The following is a 22,982-nucleotide window of genomic DNA, read 5'->3' as shown; positions in this document are numbered from 1 at the left end:
GAATGACTAATAAGATAGGAAATTACCATTTTGTTTGACCACAATGACCAGTATGTTGCTTAGAAAGTTCCAAGATTTATTTTAGGTTTCACACGGAAACTTGCATGATATTTCAATAAAAAAAGCATCTGTGGTTCTTGGAAAGTTCAGAGAGTCACACCAAGAGCAATGTAAAAAGCATCAATATGGGACTTTAAAGTTCAAAGAGTTGCTGGACACACCGAAAGCAATCCACCTTTAAAGGCTCCTCTTGCTTGCATTCACCTTCTTCCTAATTTGTCTCACTTTCCGGGGTTATATTGCAATCCCTTCACAGTTTTCTTTCTCCTCCTTTCAGATCTTTACAGCTGTTTGCTCATAAATCTTGATGGCTCTTGTGACCTGCAAAGAAGCCTCATCTTCTTCTTTCACCCACCAACCCAAGAAATTTGATGTCTTCTTGAGTTTTAGAGGTGAAGATACCCGTCTTGGTTTTGTAGGTCATTTGTATAATGCCTTGTGTCAACGGGGTATTAACACTTTTATTGATAATAACCTTCAAAGGGGGGAAGAAATTTCTGTAGGACTTTTCAAAGTCATTGGAAGTTCAAGGATTTCAATAATTGTATTCTCTGAAAACTATGCATCCTCCAAATGGTGCTTGGATGAACTTGCCAAGATTGTTGAGTGTAAGAAAAAAGACCAGTTAGTGCTACCGATTTTTTACAACATAGATCCATCAGAGGTTCGTAACCAAAAAGGAAAGTTTGGAGAAGCACTATCTAAACATGAAGAAAAATTAAAGGATTACAAGGTGCAGAGCTGGAGGGAAGCTTTATTTGAAGTTGCAAATATATCTGGTTGGCATTACCAACATAGGTATGAATTTAATGACAACTATTGTACTTTTTATGAGTTTCACTAGTTTGTTATGATAACTGATTTTATTGTTAAACAACAATTACCACTAATTTATCAGTGTTAGTTTTTTGGCCAAATTATGAATGAATTTTTTTTTCTTCATATCTACACCTATAGAAGGATTTTTTTTTTTTTTTTTTTTTTTTTTTTGTTTTTTTTGAGAAAACACTAGTATAGAAGTTAGTAGGCAATGTAGAAATAGAAAGATTTTAAAAATAAAATAAAAAATTACCTTACCAATTAAATAGGTGTTTCTCCCACATATTATTTATTTAAAAAATGTTTCCTCCTTAATAATTTAGTTCTATTATTAAAAATGAGTTGTAAGTTGTAACAAGTTTCAATTATCAGTAACTAGATTTTCATTGCAACTCACACTCAAAAAAAAGAAAAAGATTTTCATTGCAACTTTTTGCTAAATGTATAGTTATCATAATCGTACCAAAACAATGGTTTTTTTTTTTTTTTTTGGTTGTTGTTGAGTCAAACAATGGTTGAACCCTCAAATTGGTAAACAATATGAAAATCTGGATGTTATGACAGAAACGTTAGTTTCACAACCAAAAAGTTGATTAAATCATGAAAATTGATGGTTTTTTTTTTTAAAAAAAAAAAAGAAAAAAGAAAGAAAGAAAGAGAAAAATACTAAATCACATGGTTTTTTTCAAATCGTTTGGTCTTTAATGTTAATTTTTTTTATCAAATTAGTTACTATACTTTCCTTCAATTATGCACTTTTATTTATGGTCTTTTAAGTCTTTAGCTTTTAAACTTTGAAATGAGTAGTCAAATGATCAATTCAAGTATCTTATTATTTAGTAATTATTTATATAAACATATATAAATTCAATATATGAACAATAATATCCTATTAATTTCAATCTATGTAATGCCTATATATTTATGTTTAAAGTGAATGTAAGTTCATCTTTTTATAATTTATATTCTTTTTGTATTTTTTAATTTATTTTAATTTGTTCATATTTAAAATAAATTTATCATTAGTACAACGGTTGAGTCAATCATCTAATGGTTGAACCAATGAACTACCATACCACCTTGATGATTGAATGCTCAATACGTCATGACAACTATGTCTAGATCCCTGAAACTAATATATATTGTAAGCACACGATTTGCGTTGAACCACAGTTGAGTTGGGTTCGCACGTAAATGGGCCCATACAATATCATTTGTAGAGAGTGGGATCGAAAGACTAAGTTGTGTTTTTCCGGCAGTGGTTTTGTTCAGATATTTATGCATGGATCCAGTGTATTTTCCTCTGAAACCCTTTCCCCTCTTTCTCTGGGACTGGAGGAGCCCCCTCTTTAGGTTACATATTTTTTCTTTTATATTCGCATGCGTTCAATTTCCTTCGTCCACGTGTAGGGTCGACCCTTTTAAGACTGATACTTGTCCCATCAGTCTCAGACCTAAGTCGTCGAGAGTTGTTGATAAAGTTCATGGATAAGGCTCTGTTAGGCGCAGAGGTAGGCATGGGAAAGGTGGCCAAGGAAGCCTCTCTTAGATATTTTAGATTTCCCTTTCGGGCACTCCCCTTCGGGCACTCCCCTTTACCTTTCTACCCTTTTTCTTGGGTCAGCCGAGGACTGCACTGTCCTCGGCCGCTTCTCTGGGCCAGTTGGGCCACCTTATTCTTGAACTCTGACCATGACCCTTCTAGGCTTGGGCCTTTGGACCCTTCATCAGCAAATGGGCCTGGTCTGTCTATTACTGGACCCCACATATATATATATATATATATATATATATATATATGCTAACATAATGATAGTTATAGATTTATGAATTTTTACATGCCACTTACTTTATTTGATAATTATTCAAATTTAATTCACAAGCTGAACATCTTAAATTTAGTTCATTTTCAATTTTCTTTTCTAAATTTTGTGTGTGTGTATATATTATAAAAATCTAAATCATATATTGTTTTCATATTCTGTGAATGACAGTTGTAGCGAGTTTGAATTTATCCAAGGAATTGTTGAAAGGATCTCAAATTTTAAATTAAACTGCTCACCGTTATTTGTCGCACGATACCTAGTTGGAATAAATTATCATGTAATGACCATACTTTCAGATATTAAGTCAAATGATGGTCATATAATAGGTATCTATGGCCCTAGTGGACTTGGTAAGACAACAATCGCAAAAGCTATTTTTAATAGAATTTGTGATGAATTTGATGGATTTTGTTATCTAGAAAATTTAAGAGAAAGATCGGGGACAAATGCTGGTGTAATCGAACTACAAGAGACACTTCTTTTTGAGATCTTAAGGAATACAAATTTAAAGGTGGGTAACAAATCGAGAGGAATCAATATGATAAAGGAAAGACTTTCATTTATGAGGATCCTTTTAGTTCTTGATGATGTGGATAAACGGATCCAAATAGAAAATTTGCTTGGAAGATGTGATTGGTTTGCTTCTGGAAGCAAAATCATTATAACAACAAGAGACAAACACTTGGCAGCTACTCTTGGAAATTGTTGTTCAACCTACTCGGTTAAGGAATTAGATCAAGATGAAGCTCTTGAACTTTTTAGTATGCACGCCTTCCAAAGCAACAAACCCAAAGATGATTATTTGGAACTTGCAGACAGAGTTATACAATATGCCAAGGGATTGCCGTTGGCTCTAGTAATAATTGGTGCTGATTTGTATGGAAGAACTAAACCTGAATGGAGAAGTGCAGTAGAAAAGTATGAAAGAATTCCTAATGAAGAAATAAAAAAAATACTTGAAATAAGTTATGAAGGATTGGATAAAACTGAAAAAGATATTTTCCTTGATATTGCATGCTTCTTTGAGGGATTTCCTAAGGAGTATGTCATTGATATACTGGATGCTTGCAATTTATATCCAATTCATGGAATTCAAAGACTTATCGATAAGTGCCTAATAACCGTTGGTCAATATGATAAATTGTTGATGCATGACTTGCTACAACAAATGGGTAGGGACATTGTTCAACGGGAATCACCAGACTTGCCTGGAGAATGCAGTAGGCTATGGTGTTATGAGGATGTTCATAAAGTACTAACACAAAATATGGTATGCATTATCTTGGTTCATTTTCTACCTTTTTTTCTAATGGCAAATGTAGTGATTATTTTTCATTTAAATGTTGAAGAAAATTTAACTTTATTAGTTTAGTTCTTATTTAAATTAACCGTCATTACGCTTTAGTGAATTTTATTGTATAGCGTGATTGACTTGATGCTTTGTCTAATTAGGGATCAGAAAAAATTCGAGGCATAAGGATATGCTCACCTGAATCATCAAAGATGAAATTAGAACCTAAATGTCTTGAAAAGATGAAAAATCTCAAGTTCCTCATAGTTAGTAATGTAGATATTTGTAGAGTTCTCAAATATCTTCCTAACGAATTAAGGGTTCTTGATTGGTCCGGATTTCCTTTATCTTCCTTACCACCTAATTTTGATCCTCAAAATCTCATTGCATTGAACATGCCAGAAAGTCGAGTTACATTGGACAAGCTTTTCAAGGTATAATCATTTTTATTTATTTATAATTATTATTACTTTATTAAACTATATTTTAATAACGTTTGTTGGGGTTAAAAATTTTGATTTTCTTTTTTCTACAGAGGATACAATGCAAAAACTTGACATATATGAATTTCAATTCCAATCAATACATTAGGGAATTACCCGATTTATTGAGTGCCACCCCAAATGTAAAGAAATTGGATCTCCGAAATTGTAGAAAATTAGTCAAGATTCATGACTCTATTGGATGTCTTGATAAGCTTGAAAGCTGGGACCTCTTTAGTTGCGATGAACTTCAAATTCTCCCAAGTTGTATTGTGATGAAATCTCTTAAATATTTATATCTTTTTAATTGCAAAAGGATTAAAAGGTTACCCGATATTCCCCAAGAAATGGAAAATTTAAAGTTTTTAAGTCTAGGACACACTGCTATTAGAGAGCTTCCTCCGTCAATTGAGAATCTCACTGGGCTTGAGCGATTAGAAATAGGTTCCAGTTTCTATTCGTGTCAACTTCCTAGTTGCATTTATAAATTGCAGCAAATTCGCGAACTCTTGCTTTTTGGTAATGTCAAATTTCTAAAGGACGTGGGGATTGGTAGACAAGCAGCAACGTGCAATTCTTACGGTGGCTTTTCAAAATATTGTTTTCCAAAGTTGAATTTTCTAAAAAAGTTGACTTCTTGCTTCACCCACTCAGAGAAATATCTATTATCAGGGAGTAAAGATTTGAACCTCAGAGAAAGCATTATCAGATTCAATAGATTAAATTGGCTTGTAATTCGAGATTCCAAGTTCCTTAAGAAAATTCCAAAGCTTCCAGAAAGTATAAGACTTGTAGATGCAACAAACTGCATATCGTTGAATTCAGAATCATTAAGAAAATTAATCCTTCAGGTACCCCTCTCTCTCTCTCTCTCTCTTAAAGTAATAATAGAAACAATTTTGGTTACCTTTGCAAATACATTTACTAGATTTGCTAAACTTCAATTTCTTAAAATTCCTAATTTCATGCAGTTTGGAAGAATTTTAGGGCTTTCACCAAATATGAAATGTTCAGGTGTGAAACACAAAGTATTAATGGATTCGCATTCATATCGCAAATTATCAAATCAGATTGATTGCTCTTCCCGGGTCTCCCTCTCCAAGTTCATCGCAATTCATAATGAGTTCTTTCCCACTCTAAATATGTATCTGTTTGATTATGAAGAGATATATGATATTACAGTACCAGGAAAGAAGATTCCGAATTGGATCAATCATCAAAGCATTGAAAGTTCCATATCATTCTGGGTTGGTCCTGAGTTTCCATCAATTGCTGTTTGTGTTGCTCTTCATCTAATTCCGTTGAAGGATAGTTACGCTAATAATGATAAACACGGTTCTATTCGTGATGATGATATCAATTGTCTTTTTCATATCCACATTTCTACCGATAGTCGTAAGCGACGTCTCATGGTTACGCGGCGTTTTTATGGATTGAAGTGTGATCATCTGTGGTTTCGCGGAGAACCTCACGGCCGATTACAGAGGAGATTCGGAGACTTGATGCAAGGTGATCGGAATCATGTTGAGATTTCATGTAAAATCGATCACTGGGTAAGTGAAAACGGAAAATGTGCTCCTGTGATTGCAAGGATGGGAGTACATGTGGAATGCGTATGTCCTCCTCAGAATTCCGTTATCATCCAACACAATTCTCAAAATGTTGCTGACGACACAGAACTGCTCGCACCTTTACTATCACAAAATGGTTCACATACGGACTCAGACGCAGGAGACACTTCAAGCTCCTCTAGTCCCTGAAGACATCTGATTCAAGGCGTCCAGTGGATATAGCAAATGGGCTTGACTTATGGTAATGGGTTTGATTTGGGTTCTTCTTCAATAGCCAATCCCTTTATAAAAAATGACTCCATTTTCAATCTATATCCACCGTCAAAGAAACCGTGTCCGATGCGAAGAAATATGCCCAGGTATTATTTTTAATGGAATTAGTAATATGATCTGTTGTTGAGTTGCATTCCTTTTAATGGAAAAGAAGTTTTCAAAATTCTTTTAGAAAAAGTACAAAGTTCTGCATTGATGAAGATCAATGGACAAGTAAAGCCAAAAAAAAAAAAAAAATTTATATTGATGAAGATCAACATTGCTTGATCATACTCAAGAGATTACTTGTACTGAATTAGAAATATTGGTTTAATTAGTTAAGCATATTTTCTTACGAGATTTGATGGGGCAGAGTGTCACTTGCCAACTGAGGCCTGCTAGATTTGGCAGAAGTAAGCATTTAACTAGGAGTTGCTTAAAATCTTAGGAAGGATACAATTAGCAGTAAAGCAGTTATTGACACATAAGCCATTTTTTCAAAGTTAATGAGGGAAGAGGGAATTGTGTATTTGTGTTTGGAGTTAATGAAACAAGAACTGTATTAGGGATTCTAAAATTTACTACAACACATAAACTCATTTACATACATACCCTTACAGGTTTTAACAGCTGGTTGAAAAATATTATAAGCATATGACTTAGATTTCTGATGTGCACTATGCACAAGTCTTGCACCTTTTTTTATTTTTTTTTCGATAATCTGGATGTCTTAGATTCATACAAACAAAATTTAAGTAACATTGGGAACCTAAGAAAATGATGAGGTAAAGTAAATAATATAATTAATTAATAAAATTCATGCAATGCTCCAACCTAGGAGTAATGGATCTACAAAATTAGGTGATAAGTAAGAAACAGTTTAGTATCATAAAATGGTGTAAACCTTTTGGTTTTTTGGAATATATTAGTATGGATTAGAAATCTCTGTCATTTGCTTTAAATTTGGTGGGGATTAAATGTGGTTGGAGGAGATTCCATCCAACATACAAAGCTTAAATGCCACCAATGTACTACTATTTGTAATTATTAATATTTTTTCTCTATATTAAAAAAAGAAAAAGAAAAAAAAAAGAATGAGAAGAAGCTTTTGGAAAGTTTAGGAAAGAAAATTATTTCAAAAATTAGCTTTTCTCTTTATTTTTTTTTTAAATTGTTTTTGGAATAAGAACACAATGGTAGCTAGTAATATGGGTCTATAAAGAAGAATGGCAACGTGGAACTTGTGATACATGAACATTGTTTTAGATTGCATTGTAGATTCTCTGTTTTGTTTTTGTTTTTTGTTTACTGGTGTGACACTCGTCAAATTTCTTTGTTTTTGACAGATATCATTACAGGGCAAGATGGACTTCAGCTTATGTCTCCACTCTGCATTGTGAAATTCTCAGTTCTTTTGAACAGATCCCCAACTGGCATTTTCAGCATTACAGGTTATTCACACTTCTCTATGGACCTATCATCATCTTGTGGGGATGTACAACTGAGCTAAGCTATCTTAGTTGTCTGCTTCTTTGCTTTGAGGCTCCCATATTAAAAATGAAAATGGGTTCAAGTGACCTCGTTTTGGTGGGAGAGTACTGGGTGGTCTTCAAGGCTATAAGGTAGGTTCTCTTCTCATTCCAAAATAAGTTTGTGGTTGCTGCTAGAACCTATGTTTTAGGCAGTTTGGAATGTGCTGATTGAATAAATGTGGACATTGTAATTGGCAGAAATTATATTTGACAAAAGGATGCTGGATTGCTCTTTTTAGAGTACTTTAGAGTTTGCCTATTTTCCTTATCTCTTCAGTGTGCTGATCCATGTAGCAAATATGTAAGATAAACTGAAGTTCAATTTCCATTTTTTTTGATTGGTTCATTTGATAATTATATTTTGTTCCTTTCTAAGAATCATATCAAATAGTTATAAAATCGAATTTTTTAAAAAGATAGAAGATTTTCTCCAATAGTTTTCCTTTCATTAGCTACTACTTTGTTCACATGTATTTTTTTTTCATTTTAGTTAGTCAGTGATTGAAAATTCTTTTACCAATTAAGTGTCACATGGAATAGCCCTATCCCAACAAGTGCATTCTCAAATGATTTGTTAAATGAATTGTTATCCCCCCATAAATAAATTTTATCATTCCTGTTGGTGCATAAAATAAGGCCATTCCTGTGCTGATGGTGAATGTCCAAGAATAAATCTGACATAAAAAATGGATCATTACCTCTTTGGATTGTTACAATACCAAATGCTTAATGGGAATAAAGTTAGTGATGGATTCATGGTCAAGGCTTGGATTGAAATGGTCAAACTTTTCAATGGGAAATTTGGTCTCACCTTCACAAAGATGCTCAGCATAGATACAAACATTTGAGGAAGCAATGTAATGATACAAAGGTTCTTCTTGTACATAATGGGTTGTCTTGAGATTGGGAGAAATAGTAACCTCTGAGATTATGTCTAGGACTATTATACCTAGGTTAATTTCCATTTATCCATTCTAGTATCTTTAGACAATTATTTGCTCTATTTTGTTGCTTATATATAAAATATCAGTCATATAGAAATAAATATGTGCCGAGCTGTTTGAAATGATATGTTATAGATGGCAAAGAGGTTACTAACAGAGAAAACATTTTTGTATGCAGTGCATATTTCAACATTAAAGACCCAGATCTGATGATTGGTATGTTTGTTCAGCATTGAGTGCTTTCAAAATAATTCATTAATGTATTGTCGGCTTATATTGTTGTATTTTCATGGTAGTGTTTCTTGACCTACAATATTAGAGTCCTTTCATTTGCATTATCTCAGTTTTTGTCATCCAAAATCTCATGTTGTAGAACCCACAATTTTCAGTCTAAATTAACTTTATTTGTGCTTGATTTATGGAAATCCAAATTCTGATAAGAGGGTATAACCAAGTGAGTCAAGATATCGGCTTTAATGGTGTTTGTGTGAGTTTCTTTTGTCAGGCCTTCCGCCCTGCCAAAAAAAATTAATTATTTGGATTCTAGTCAAAAAAATTAATTAGATGTGACAAGTGGGTCTGACTTTGATATGGGATTTGCTTTAACTGTTGGACATGGGTTTATTTTGGGTTCCTCATCACTGGCCTATCCCTCTGTGAACTATGATTCCAATTTCAATTCATAGCCACAGTGAAAGAAAATTACAACCTCTTGATCAAATTTCAAGGAAACAAGGCAAGGTACTATTGTTACTTTGAAACTGTTTTCCTTTGCATCATCTTTGTTTGATTTCTTTTGAGTTGTTGAATGCCAGAGTATGTCTCCCTCTTTAGTTGTATTGTTTGATTTTCATCTTTGTCATTTCGCACTTTCTTTCATTATATTAACATGCTCATCATTAAAGGGGTATTAAGCCAATTTGAAAGGATATAGTAATGCAAACAAAAGAACAGAACTAATGAAAGAAATTAGTAATATGATTTGTTGCTGAGTTGCATTCCTTTTAATGGAAAAGAAGTTTTTAAAATTCTTTTAGTGAAAAGCATAAAGTTGTGCAATGGACAAGAAAAGCCAAAATGAAAATAATATTTTATATTGATGAAGATCAACATTGCTTAGACATACTCAAGAGATTACTTATACTGAATTGGAATTTTTGGTTTCATTAGTTGAGCATAGTTTCTTATGGGATTTGAAGGGGTAGAGTGGTAGTTGCCAAATGAGGCCTGCTGGATTTGGCAATAGTAAGCGTTTAGCTAGGAAGGATACAATAACCGGTTAAGCAGTTATCGTCTTGTCCTCTTCTAAGATACGATAAGAATAATATTTAAAAAGTTAAAAAAAAATTATTTTCAATATTTTATATATATGGATTTATGGGTAGAAAGCTGGATATTTGAGATAGGAAATGGCTTATGGAAGAAAAATCCTACTTTGGAGATGGTGAAAGGAGTTGCACATAAGCCATTTTCCAAGGTTAATGAGGGAAAAGGGAGATGTGTATTTGTATTTGGTGTTAACGAAACAAGAGCTGTATTAGGAATTCTTAAATTTACTACAGCACATCAACCCATTTACATACCCTTATAGGTTTTCATAGCTTGCTGAAAAGATATTATTATGGAATACTCTTTTAAGCGTATGACTTAGATTTTTGATGTGCACTCTGCACAAGTCTTGCACTTTTTTTTTTCTTTTTTGATAATCTGCACAAGTCTTACATTAATGCCAACAAAATATAAGCAATATTGGGAACTTAAGAAAATGACAAGGTAAAATAAATAATAGAATTAATTATTAAAATTCATGCAACGCTCAAACCTAGGAGTAATGGGTTTACAAAATTTGGTGTTAAGGAAGAAATAGTATAGTATCATAAAATGGTGTAATCCTTTTCTCCTTTTTTTTGGAATATATTAGTATGGATTAGAAATCTGTCATTTCCTTTAAATTTGGTGGGGATTATATGTGGTTGGAGGAGATTCCAGCCTCCAATGTACAGTTATTTGTAATTATTACTAATTTTCTATTATCTCTATATTAAAAAAGAATAAGAATGAGAAGAAGCTTTTGTAAAATTTTACACTTATACAAATTACTTCAATACTGTGTGAAACTAACTTATCTTACCTTTGAAAGTTTGGAACAATAATTCTTTCATAAATTACCCTTTTTCTTTATTTTTTTTTTTTATAAATTATTTTTGGAAATAAGAACACAATGGTAGCCAGAGATATGGGTGTATTGAGAAGAATGGCAAAGTGGAACTTATGATACATGAATGCTGATTTGGATTGCATTCTGGATGCTCTCTTTTGTTTTTATTTTTTGTGTACTGTTGTGACACTTATCAAAATTCTTTGTTTTTAACAGATATGGTTACAAGGCAAGATGGACTTCTGCTTATGTCAACACTTTCCACTGAGAAATTCTCAGTTCTTGTGAACAGACCCCCAACTGGCATCTTCAGCATGATAGGGGTTTGACTTAAGGGGATTGTAGGAGCAACATGAGGCATCTAATTCAGATTCCAGGTGGGAGAGGGAATGGAGATTCTCTATGAACCTATTATCATCTTGTGGGGATGTACAACTGGGCTAAGCTATCTTAGTTGTCTGCTTATTTGCTTTAAGACTCCCAAATTACAAAATGAAAATGGGTTCAACTGACTTCGTTTTGGTGGGAGAGTACTGTGAAGTGTTCAAGGCTATAAGGTTGGTTCTCTTCTCATGCTAAAATAAGGCAGTTTGCAATGTGCTGATTGAACAAATATGGACATTGTGATTGGCAGAAATTATATTTGACAAAAGGATGGTGGATTGCTCCTTTTAGAGTATTTTAGAGTTTGCCGACCCATTTTCCTTATCTCTTCAGTGTGCTGATCCATGTGGCAAATATTTAAGATAAACTGAATTGCAATTTCCTTTTTTTTTTTTTTTTTTTTTTTGATTGTTTCATTTGATAATTATATTTTCTTCCTTTCTAAGAATCATATCAAATAGTTGTAAAATCGAATTCAAAAAAAGAAAAGAAAAAGCTTTTCTCTAATAGTTTTCCTGTCTTTCCCTGACATAGACTTGGAGAAGGAGATTCCTTTTCTCAGATCCACTTGTCATCCCTAGTAAATTTGATGCTTTATCCATTGCTTTGTTCACATGTATTTTTTATCATTTTGGTTAGTCTGTGATAAAGCTACTTTTACCAATTAGGTGTTGCAATGAATAGCCCTGCCCCGGCAAGTGCATTCTCAAATGCTTTGTTAAATGAATTTTTATCCCCCCATAAATAAATTTTATCATTCCTGTTGGTGCATAAAAGAACGCCATTCCTGTGCTGATTGGTGATTGTCCAAGAATAAATCAGACATAAAAAATGGATCATTTGCTTAACAGGAATAAAGTTGGTGATGGATTCGTGGCCGAGGCTTAGATTGAAATGGTCAGACTGTTCAATGGGAAATTTGGTCTCACCATCACAAAGATACTCTGAGGCATAGATACAAACATTTGAGGAGGCAATGTAATGATACAAAGGTTCTTCTTGAACAGATAGGGTTGTCTTGAGATCAGGAGAAATGGTGACCTCTGAGATTATGTCTAAGATTCTTATATCTAGGTGAATTGCCATTTATCCATTCTAGTATATTTAGAAAATTATTTGCTCTATTTGTTGCTTATATTATAAAATATCTAGGTGCATCCTAATATTTTGTTACACAAAATTGGAGTTCAACAATAATGTCCTCTGGATGGAGATTGATGATAATTGGGAGTTTGAAAATCTTATGAGAGAAAGAACAAAAATCTGCTACTTTGTAAGCACCGTATTTGTGTATTGTGGAGAGGCCATCATGGAGTACTTCGGAGTTGGGAAGCTTGCTAGTTGGTATAACCCTAGAAGGCAGAAAGTTGTTGACCTTCGCACTGTCTAAAAAGTGATTTACTTAAGCACTACGTACTTATAAATTGTAAAAAAGCAGATGGAAAGCTCTGTGCAATCTGTCCTAATGCTCTCTATGTCTCTGTTTTGTAGGTACTCAAGTGCTTATGAAACAACTCAGGCTTTGCAATCTCAAGACCAGAGAGGCCTGTTAGAGTGTGCACACCTCCTGATAGTTGCCAGTTGATGATTACCACTAAACAGTTTTGTGGTCAAATCACAAGAAGGGGGGAAAAAAAGACTGCTAAGATGTTTGGCAGTCAAAAAAATTATATTGGAAGAAGCCTAAAGGATTTTCTCACCTTGTCCTCTTGATTTCAAGTCATATATTGGAAGACTAGGAGTGATTGTGGAAGACACTTCTGACTAGCTTAAGCAGGGGGTATAAGTGTTTTTCTGTTCATAACAAGGTATTTACTGAGTCGTTTTACCAGCCCCTTTCGTTGTATTAATGCAAAAATTATTTGTATGCCCATTGTCCATTCAATTTTAATGTACATTTTTTAGGTGGGTTGGGCTTATGCTTCTAAACTTCAACCCAAGAAGAAAAAAGCCCACGAATCTCCCTTGAAAGACACTGTTTGACACTAATTTACTTTGATAACACTCTAAAGTTGTAAATGGTCAAAAGGTTCGTATCAAATTACTCATTTCAAGGTTGATTTTGACTTTTGACTTTAATAGCTCTATCTATGTAAAATGAGGTATAAGCATATTATGATACATCATTATACACTTGATAGAAATTTTGTTTTTAATTTTTACATGGCAAATTTTTTGTTAATGACTCGAATTTAGCAACAGTTTAAGTTGGGCTGATCAGGCCTCTGCCTATTTTGTAGACCATTTGAAACCTTCGTATGGTCCTAATTTCCCTTAGTAATATTAAAAAAAAAAAAAAAAAAATCTAGGAAAACTTTATGGACATATTATCCTTTTTCACACCCAAATCCCACAACAGACTAGTATCAGCCTGTGATTGGTGCACCCAAATCCATTTTTTCATCAAGTTCCGTGATAGTCTCATGCCATGTATTAGTGTTGTAATCTAATCATAAGTTAACAACCTAGCAAGTTGTGAAAATTAGTGCGAATTTGGGTGTGTCCGTATATGGAAGTTTTTCCATATGATTGGGTTGGTTTTTCACAAGGAAAATGCTAAAACTACAATATATTTTACAAACTACTGATGAGATAAGTGGTTATTAGGAAGTAAAAAAGTAATGTCAATAGTGGGCTAGATGAGAATCAGTAAAAATTTGTCCCATTAGTAATTGCAACAATATTGTAAAAAGTTTGTGTTTAAAACATTACTCATTTCACAATATGGCTAATAAATAGATTTCAGTTAAATAATGAAGGATCCGGTTAATTGGTGCCCTTAGGGCATTTGTTTGTGGAAAATTTTATGAAAGTTTTAATACCATTTTGACGGAAAATATAAAATGCTGTAAAAAAAATTAGTTTTTCTTTTTCTTTTCTCATAACAAATTTCTAAAATATTTTCTAAACCAATGCACTTATAACATCCGTTAACTTTTCCCAATGAATACCTCAATGAAAATTAATGGTGGGTCACTAATTGGTACGCTATTTTTAGATTATAATTCATTTGTAAGTATGTGTAATAAGATTTATTTACTGCGGTGGGTTCTAGTTAGTTCAATTGGTAAAAATTTTTATGGTTAAATAAGAGATCTGGAGTTCAATTCCTGCCTACACCAAAAACTGATTAGTGTCTTGGTTTGATGATAAAGAACTATCATCAGGAGCGGACGCCATAGTTGAAATTCTCTAAAAAAAAAAAAAAGGAATTATCTATTGTGGTTTTTTAATTCATTTCAGCTTGTTTCATCCTAGAGTACGTGTCAATAACCTCTTAACTTGTTTCATTATGGAAAACTCCATTTATTGATGCTAATGGTTGCCCTTGTCCATTGTTTAAATGATAAAAGGATTTTTTTTTTTTTTTAATGAACATATATTAGGGAAACTTCTAATACTGACTAGTTTGAAAAGCCAACCACGGTAAGTTCAGATAAGAATAAAAAGATATAATAAATGTTGATGAGAAGAAGAAAATGTTAATGAAGAAATAATTTTGCAAAATGATGAACATTATTATAACATTGAGTCTCTTTTATTTTTTTGAGGGAAAATTATGACATTAATTTTGATGAAATTGGTTAGACAAGATGATGAATAAGATGAAAAAGAACCGTTATTTTGGTTCATTATTATGCTTTATTACTTTTGAGTTTAATCAATTTGTATATATATGTCATAAACACGTATTAATTTGATTTATTTAGTTAGTTTTATTAAATATTACTATATTATATAAGTAATAATTAGGAATTTACTACTTTTTTTTAACTTGAGTTTCACATACTCGAGTTTCATGAAAAATAGCCATCAATTTTTTATGTAACTTGAGTTTTAAAAAATAACACGGCAAATTTGAAGGCTATTTTTTCAAAGAACTCGAGTTCCTAAAACTCGAGTTATATGGCAATTTCGAGTTTCACAAACTCGAGTTCTAAAAAATTGGTACACCTATATATATTTTGAAAACAACGGTAGGTTCTTACATATTTTGCCAAATAATATTATTTGGCCCTTTTGCCCTCGATCCTTTCATTCTTCCTACATTTATCAACACGCTCTTAACGACCGTGAAAAGAAAAAAACCCCGTAAGCTGATTAACGGGAAGACAAATGCAGTCACCATTCCCACATGGAAAATGGTGCTCATAGTCATAGGCATTCATTTGGTTAAACATTGACAGTTTGGTCAATTTTTCTGTTATGGAGTGGTGCAGGAGTACGATATAGCAGTCCACGGAGAGGAGTATGTCTCTCAAACCAGCCAAACGGCAACCACAGTGTTTCTTTCTCACTCTCTCTCTCTCTCTCTGCGATTTCTCTCCACAATTCAAAGGTATCAAACACACTTTCTCTCTAAATCATAACACACACACACATGTTTGGACTTCTGGCTTGACTCATCCTTTTGTGTGTTGGAAGCATAATTAAAAGGAACTGTGGTTGGAATGATATTCTGTTTTGATTTTTTTATGAAAACCCAATACAGTGTACCACATATAATTGAATATTTTCCCCTTATCCTTCATTTTCTATTAGTTTTCTCAAGAATTAGACAAGGTGTTAGTATGTATAATTTGAGCTCGACCTTTATAGTATTTTCTCTTTAATATCTTCATTTTGACAGCTGATTTAGGTTTGAATTTTTATTTTGCAATTATAGAATTCTTAATTTAGCTATAGATAAGCAAAAAGTTCAGAAACTCTGTTAATGAAACTCTGGGTTTTCGTTTTCCGAGAGACCCCAATGATCTTTTAATATCTAGGATTTAAAATCGTCCACCTTTCTCTTTAGCTTTCTAAGCAGCTAAAAAAATGGGTAACATGTAGAACTTAAGCTCAGAATAATATATGTATTAAGATATCCGGGAAACTCTACTGCAGAGTTCCTAAAATCTTATCCATTCATTTTTAAAGGAGTGGATTATATTTTACGATGTATCGACGTTTTATAAAATATTGACTATCACCATTTTGGTATCTATTTAAATTATTGATGATGTGTCATAAGCAATCCATTCATTCCAAAACAAATAGATAAGATTTTAGGAATTCCATGATGAAGTCAGCTTAAAAACTCTGGAGGATCCTAATTCTTTGGTATAATCAGTGTGTTTGCTATAAGTGTTCATTAGTTTGAGTTTGAATTGTTAAACGAAATGAAACAAGAATGCAAATCTTATTAATGGGTTTCAGATATTTCTGGCGAATTTGAATTTTCCACCTCTATAGCTAAGGACTAGGTTGACTTGTTGTTTATGGATTGGAAGCATAGCATAGGAAGGGACCTTATCACTAGAATGATAGTCTGAATGTTTTAGGGGGAAGAAATGGGCACCCAAACGCCTGCAAGTAGCAATCGTACAAGGACAAACTGGACACCAGCAATGGAGTGCTATTTTATTGATCTTTTGTTAGATCAGGTGCATAGGGGGAATAGGATGGGCCATACATTAAAAAAACAAGCTTGGACTGATATGCTGACCGTTCAATGCCATTTTGGATCCCCATATGATAAAAAGGTCTTGAAAAGTCACTACACTAATTTGTGGACTCAATTCAATGAGTTGGTCAGAATGGATTTTCATGGGATGATACTAAACAAATGGTGGTTGCCAGTCATCATGTTTGGGATGCTTACATCAAGGTGCTTTAGTTTTGTTAATGTTTTGATTTGATCTATACATTTGGTGTCATAGTGAGTGCTGACTTGACATTATATACATGCAGGCTCACCCAGAGGCACAATTCTATAGAAACAAAGCCTTGATGAACTACAATGATTTGTGTTTGATATATGCACATACAACAGGAGATGGAAGATACAGCCTATCAAGTCATGATATAGACTTTGATGATGACATTCAAGGAGTGAATACTGGTGTGTTTTTATATCCTGTCATGGATCAGCAGAAATGATGCATGTGCGAGTGGCATTGGAATGTATGCTATTGGGTTTTTTTTTTTTTTTTTTTCTTAAATTACCATTTTTCATTGTAATTGATTTGGTTATACTATCTAATTCTTTATTATTACTACTATTTTATTCTAGAGAGTGTGCATAATACAAGAAAGTGACATAAGCAACAATCCCCTCCCCCTTTTTCTCATGAGTCTATCCAGAGATAGATGGGACTCTATGCCCCATAGAATTTAATAAATTTTGAAGTAAAAATGGCCTTTTACCATCTTTGAAATTTGTACACTGCAATCTCTCTTTTAGCTAGTCTTTGGGCAGTGATCTCTGGTCTGCTTTCCACAAGAATCAGTAATGTGCTTACTGCTGATTCTGTGCTTAGCCAATTACGCCCTAAGTAGTACCTAATGATAAGACTTGTAGTTGCGTTTCTTTGCAAACCTTTTTGTATTATAGGAGAAATAAGCACCTTTATTTACATCCACATAAAAGAGGAAAAAATGTTGCAGAGAAATGAGCACATCGTGCTTGGCTTTGTGAACACTTGATTGAACTGGCCTTGATGGGTGTTTTTTTGGAAGCGATAGTAATTAATTTCATATCTTACTTCATTTGGTAGCTAGGAACTGGATGCAGTAAGATTGATTGAAATTACATATGTTCTATGTTAGCTTATTGTAATCTGTATTTCAAGATAATCTATTTTGAATGAATAAAAACTACTTTTACTGATTAGGTGTTGCAATGAATAGCCTTGTACCGACAAGTAAAGAGCATTCAAAAACAGATTGGACATGGACCAATATTTTGTCAAGCTTTTGCTGGACCAACTTAAAAAAGGCAATAAGATCTGTAATCAATTCAAGAAACAAGCATGGAATGATACCTATCAAAAAAAAAAAAAAAAAAGAAACAAGCATGGAATGATATGCTCACGTTGTTCAATGGAAAATTTGGCTCTAAATATGAAAAGAGTTACTGTTTGTCTACTTGGTTATTGGTATTCATTTTTACTGGATTTTCATGTGTACAATTGCTGATGTAGGCACACCCAGATGTGCACTCATATAGGAAGGCCTTGCTAAGCTATGGAGATTTGAATTGATATTTGGAAATGCAATCAGCAACGGACATGTTGTTGAATGCAATCTGATTGCTATCCGATTATGTTGTTGAATTATATGAGTTACTGTTTGTCAATGATGGCAAGTATAATGTGCTTCTAGCATAATTTATGTTTAAAAGTCTGAAATGTTTTGTTGAATGAAAAGTTATTTATTACCCTCATAAATTAGTTAGTTTTGCCTTTCTTGTAGTTGAAGAAAAGGAGGGCTGTACCTCTTCTAATAGTGAATGTCTTTAAACAAATTGGACATCAACAATGGATCGTTACCTCATTGAATTGTTACCAGACCAGGTGCTTAGAGGGAATAAAATTGGTCATGGATTTGTGTCTGAGGCATGGATTGAAATGGTTGGACTGTTCAATGCAAAATTTGAATGTCACATGACAAAGATGGTCTGAGGAAAAGATACAAACATTTGAGGGGACAATATAATGATATAAAGGTTCTTCTTGACCAGGGCTGGTTTTCTTGTGATGAAACGGGAGAAATGGTAACTGCTGAGGATTACGTTTGGGATTCTTATACCAATGTGAATTGCCATTTACTCTTTCTTGTATCCTTTAGATATTTGTAGTTTTTTTATGTGGCTTATGTATAAAAAATGCAATTGCATCCTGATGCTCAGTCATAGAGAAATAAATTTGTTCCCAGCTGTCACAAATTATGTGTTTTATATGGTGAAGAAATTTGTAATGGAAGATACAGCATTTCGACGTGTAATGCAGATCTTGACAGTGAAGAACCAGATTTGAGGATTGGAAGGTTTCTTGTTTCAGCTACAAGAACTTCACAAATAATTTAAGGAAGTTATTATCTGCTTATTTATTGTCTTATTTTCTTTGTTGTGTTCTCAACCTACTGTTTGATTGTTGAATGCCAGAGTATGTCTCCCTGTTTTGCGGTGTTTGATTTGCATCTTTGGGGGTTTTTGTCACTTCCCATTCTCTTTCTCTAAATTAATGGGTTCTTTCATGCGGAATACTAATTTAATTTGAAAGGACATTTATGCAAAGTAAAAGTATAATTGATGGTCATATTATTTGTTTTTGAATTCAATATCTTGTAAATTCGTAATGGTTAAAAAGCCTTCAAAATTATTCGAGAAATAAACATTAAATTATCTAGTTAATGGACCAGTAAAGTCAGAAGCCCTATGCTTTTTCAGACTCACTAAGATACACATCTAATTGTCCATTGTCAAGAGATTTCTTGAAATGATTAGAATTACTGGTTTTAATTAGTTTAGCATATTGTCATGGTGTTTTGAAAAGGCTCAGTGGTATTTGTTTTGAAACAGATAGCTTAAATGAATGTTGCTAGGAATTTAAGGTTTGATTAATGGAATTGTCATGGTGCCATAAATTTTCAGATAGAAGACTCAGTTCAACCAAAATGCACTGTGTATTATGGAAAATAAATAAATATACAAATTCAACCAACCAAAAAGAAAAATTTAGAAGTCGGAGTAAGAGTGAATCCTTGAGCTTAAATTTTTGGGTTATATAGTCTACTGATAAAGTCATTGCTTGTTAAATTTGGTGCATTTTAAATTCATTTGAGAGTAAAACAATATTACAAAGTGATTAGGTTTGGTGGATTAGTATTTAAAAAAGAGTGACTTAAACTCAGGAATAGATTTTGCTCCCTTCAAAAAATGGGGAAAATAATGGTTTTTATTTTATTTGAATAGTTTATGATCTTAATGGTCTTAAAATGCAGTTGAATTGGATGATTGTGATAAAAGATGGGTTTGAATTTGATTTGGTATCTGAGGCCTTAATGCTATGATCACCTGCCTAGACTTTGGCATTGTAGGAAGCAATTTCCCAATGCTGATTTCCCTCCAGGTGTTTGTGTGAAGTTGACCAGTAGTTATGTTTATCTAGGTTGTACTTTTTGAACAACAACTTGTTGGGACATAATAATTCAATACCATCATCTTTGTTTGAGGAAAATCCTATATCATGATCTGTTAGACGAATTGTGTTCTTGCATTTACATGATAAATATTAAATAACTGTGCAATAATGCTTCTACCTAGTGAGACATCTTATGCATGGATTGGTCTTTTGGTAGTTGACAATGGGCATGTTTCTACAACATTTCTGCATAAGATGTTTGCCTTAGAACTCCTGGCTGCACCCTTTTATTTTATTCAAACTTTGCAGTCTTGGAACTAGCTATTTTTTTCATCACTGTGTTTTGATATATCCTTTTCTACTATGCTCACCTGCTATTGTTCTTTTGTAGGGATTTATATGTTCTCCTGGCTCTTGACTTTTAATGTAAAAATCTTTCTCGGTGTTTTCATGCTGAGGACTTGAAATTAAATTTTAAGGTCCGAGGGAAAATTTTATTGGCTTGATCTGGTCAAACAAGATAAACAAAAAAAAAAAGGGGTGGGGGGGGGGGGGGGGGTGGGGGGACAAGCATTTGTGCAGTTGGTGAGTTCTTTCTACTCAATATTTATGTTTTTGCTGCTTAGTAATTAGATTTTTGAGAAATTCAAAAGTTTTCAATTTAGCACAGTTTAAAGAATCTGATTTAGATACCAAAAGATATTTACTATTGTTTATTTAAGTACTAATGTATGATTGTATATGCTGAAATATAATTGTGGGGCATCATATTACATTAGGTTATCTGTCTCATACACACCTGTTTATGTATCAACCGTTCTATTTTATAACCCCTAAAACAAGACAAATTCTTGATGAGAACATAGCATATATGTAAGCACAACTATAACAAAAACAAAGAGGCAATTGTATTGATTTGTTTTTATTAGTCATCGGTCCCTGCATAAAGAGTAGTAACGTTTCAATTCAAGAATGGAAGAAAAACATAAAATACATTGGCAATGCTTGGCGTATGTTCTTGCAATTCAGAAGTCATGAAGTCATCCCAAAAAATGTGCTTCTAAACAAAAGATGACGTGTAGTGATAATATTGAATAGATTTAAAAACCGGAAGCGTCAATCACATAATTTTAGAACATTTGGAAGCCTGTGACTAGAACTAGATAAAAAATTCACTTTTGTCCATGAGACGGATTGCATCCCCGATACCATTAATTACTTGTTAGACCAAAAATTTTCTTTGATCTTTGCTTTGAGAGATTTCTGAATTGAACATGAATATGGGTTCAAGTGAATTGGTTTGAGCAGAAGTTGAATTGGCAGGTGTTCTAGGCCGTAAGGCAGGTTTTCTTTCCATGTTAATAAGGGTTTTATTAACGTATGCCCTTATGGCATATGTTTGTAAACTATTTTAGGAAATTATTTTATGGAAAAGCAAAAAAGTGATTAAATTTTTCGACAACTTTTTTAATTTCTCATAAAAATTTCCTCAAATAGATGATTAATGTGTGCCTTAAGGGCATACATTAACCTGATCTATGAAGAAATTGTACTTGTCAAAAGAGGATAGGATCACCTTTTAAGGAGCACTATTTTGAGTTTAATAAGCTATTGTCTTTGTCTCTTCAGTATGCAATTCCATGTGGCTCATTCATAAGATAAATTGAAGTGCATTTTCTGTTTTTGTGTTGGATTTCATTTGATAATTATATGTTTCCTTTCTTAGTATTAGATCAAAAATTTTCAAATTTGGAACTCAAAAAAAAAACCTTATTTTATTTAATAGATTTTCTTGTCCTCTTTAGGAAGAGGTGCCCTGTCTCAGATCCAACTTTTTTCATCCTAAATTATTCCCTTTTAAATGTTTTTGTTATGAGGCTCTAATTATTGTTATTTGCGAATGAATTTGTAATCATGTTAGCAAGTCAGTGGTAAGGTGGTGGAGCCCTATCTCAGATCCATTTGTAATAGTGCATTAAGTTAACATGTAGTTGTATCTGCTTCTATTTGAAGTTGAAAAGAAATGGGTCAAATATAGTTAACACCCTTGTGGTTTGGGCTAATGTCAGCCAAGTCCAAGACTTTTCAAAACGGACCAACTTGGTCCATAAACTGTTACTTATTTTCTTCTCTTTCTCACAGTGATTAGGGACAAAGTTGGTTAATTTTGAAAAGTCTTAGACCTGGCTGGCATTAGCCCAAACCTTATGAGTGTTAGCTGTATTTTGCCCAAAACAAATCTTTGTTCTTTTGGAATAGATATGTGATATCTTCTTCATTTCTATATCTTGTAGTTCAATATTAGGCTAGACATGCTCATAATTAAAAGATCTTTTTGTATGCCAATTACCTTTGATTCTATACCCAAATGGGGTGTATCTTTTTTGGGTTAAGTTATATTTGGGTTTTAAGCAGTTCTTAATATAATGGTGTTTTTGCAGCATTGAGTCTGATTTCCATTCACTTTAGGCAAGGATTGTTAGCACATGACTTACTGAATTTTTTTTTAAAAGGCTTATTTGCTAAGGAGGATATCATCAAAGTTGCATACAATATTCTTGTACTTTTGTCATTCTGGTATCACTAAGAATGAAAGGCAGCTGTTGTGACATTAAGTGCACAAATATAGGCAATTGTTTCATTTATTTGTTAATAGATGATATTTGAGCAAAGATAGATAGCAGTTATTTGAAGACTTTGCAAAATGATTTTAAACTGTTTGGGAATTTTTTTTGATTTATATGATATGGTGTGGTT

The 22,982-nt window shown here is 33.0% G+C and overlaps 1 protein-coding gene across 15 annotated transcripts in view; it reads left to right on the top strand.

Moving 5' to 3' along the window:
* Positions 1-9: 9 nt before the first annotated feature.
* LOC126717108 (disease resistance protein RUN1-like) overlaps positions 10-22,982 on the top strand; it is a 61,526-nt gene continuing 38,553 nt past the window's right edge. For 4 of the 15 annotated variants that reach the window (XM_050418430.1, XM_050418432.1, XM_050418431.1 and 1 more), the window contains exons 1-9: positions 63-858; positions 2,874-3,975; positions 4,158-4,430; positions 4,532-5,329; positions 5,450-6,408; positions 7,648-7,923; positions 11,570-12,393; positions 12,811-13,127; positions 16,644-16,969. In XM_050418430.1, coding sequence (XP_050274387.1) covers positions 368-858; positions 2,874-3,975; positions 4,158-4,430; positions 4,532-5,329; positions 5,450-6,238 — 3,453 coding nt within the window. In that variant the 5' untranslated portion in view covers positions 63-367 and the 3' untranslated portion in view covers positions 6,239-6,408; positions 7,648-7,923; positions 11,570-12,393; positions 12,811-13,127; positions 16,644-16,969. Of the gene's footprint in view, positions 859-2,873; positions 3,976-4,157; positions 4,431-4,531; positions 5,330-5,449; positions 6,409-7,647; positions 7,924-8,031; positions 8,135-8,955; positions 8,994-11,151; positions 11,331-11,569; positions 12,394-12,471; positions 12,666-12,810; positions 13,128-16,643; positions 16,970-17,052; positions 17,204-18,284; positions 18,298-22,982 lie in introns of those variants that run through there. The other 11 variants (XM_050418433.1, XM_050418428.1, XM_050418437.1 and 8 more) reach the window with 9 other exon arrangements.

The sequence above is a fragment of the Quercus robur genome, chromosome 3 (assembly GCF_932294415.1).
Source record: "Quercus robur chromosome 3, dhQueRobu3.1, whole genome shotgun sequence".
Lineage (NCBI taxonomy): Eukaryota > Viridiplantae > Streptophyta > Magnoliopsida > Fagales > Fagaceae > Quercus > Quercus robur.
The sequence above is the reverse complement of the archived record's forward strand: the minus strand, read 5'-3'. Positions and strand labels throughout refer to the sequence as shown.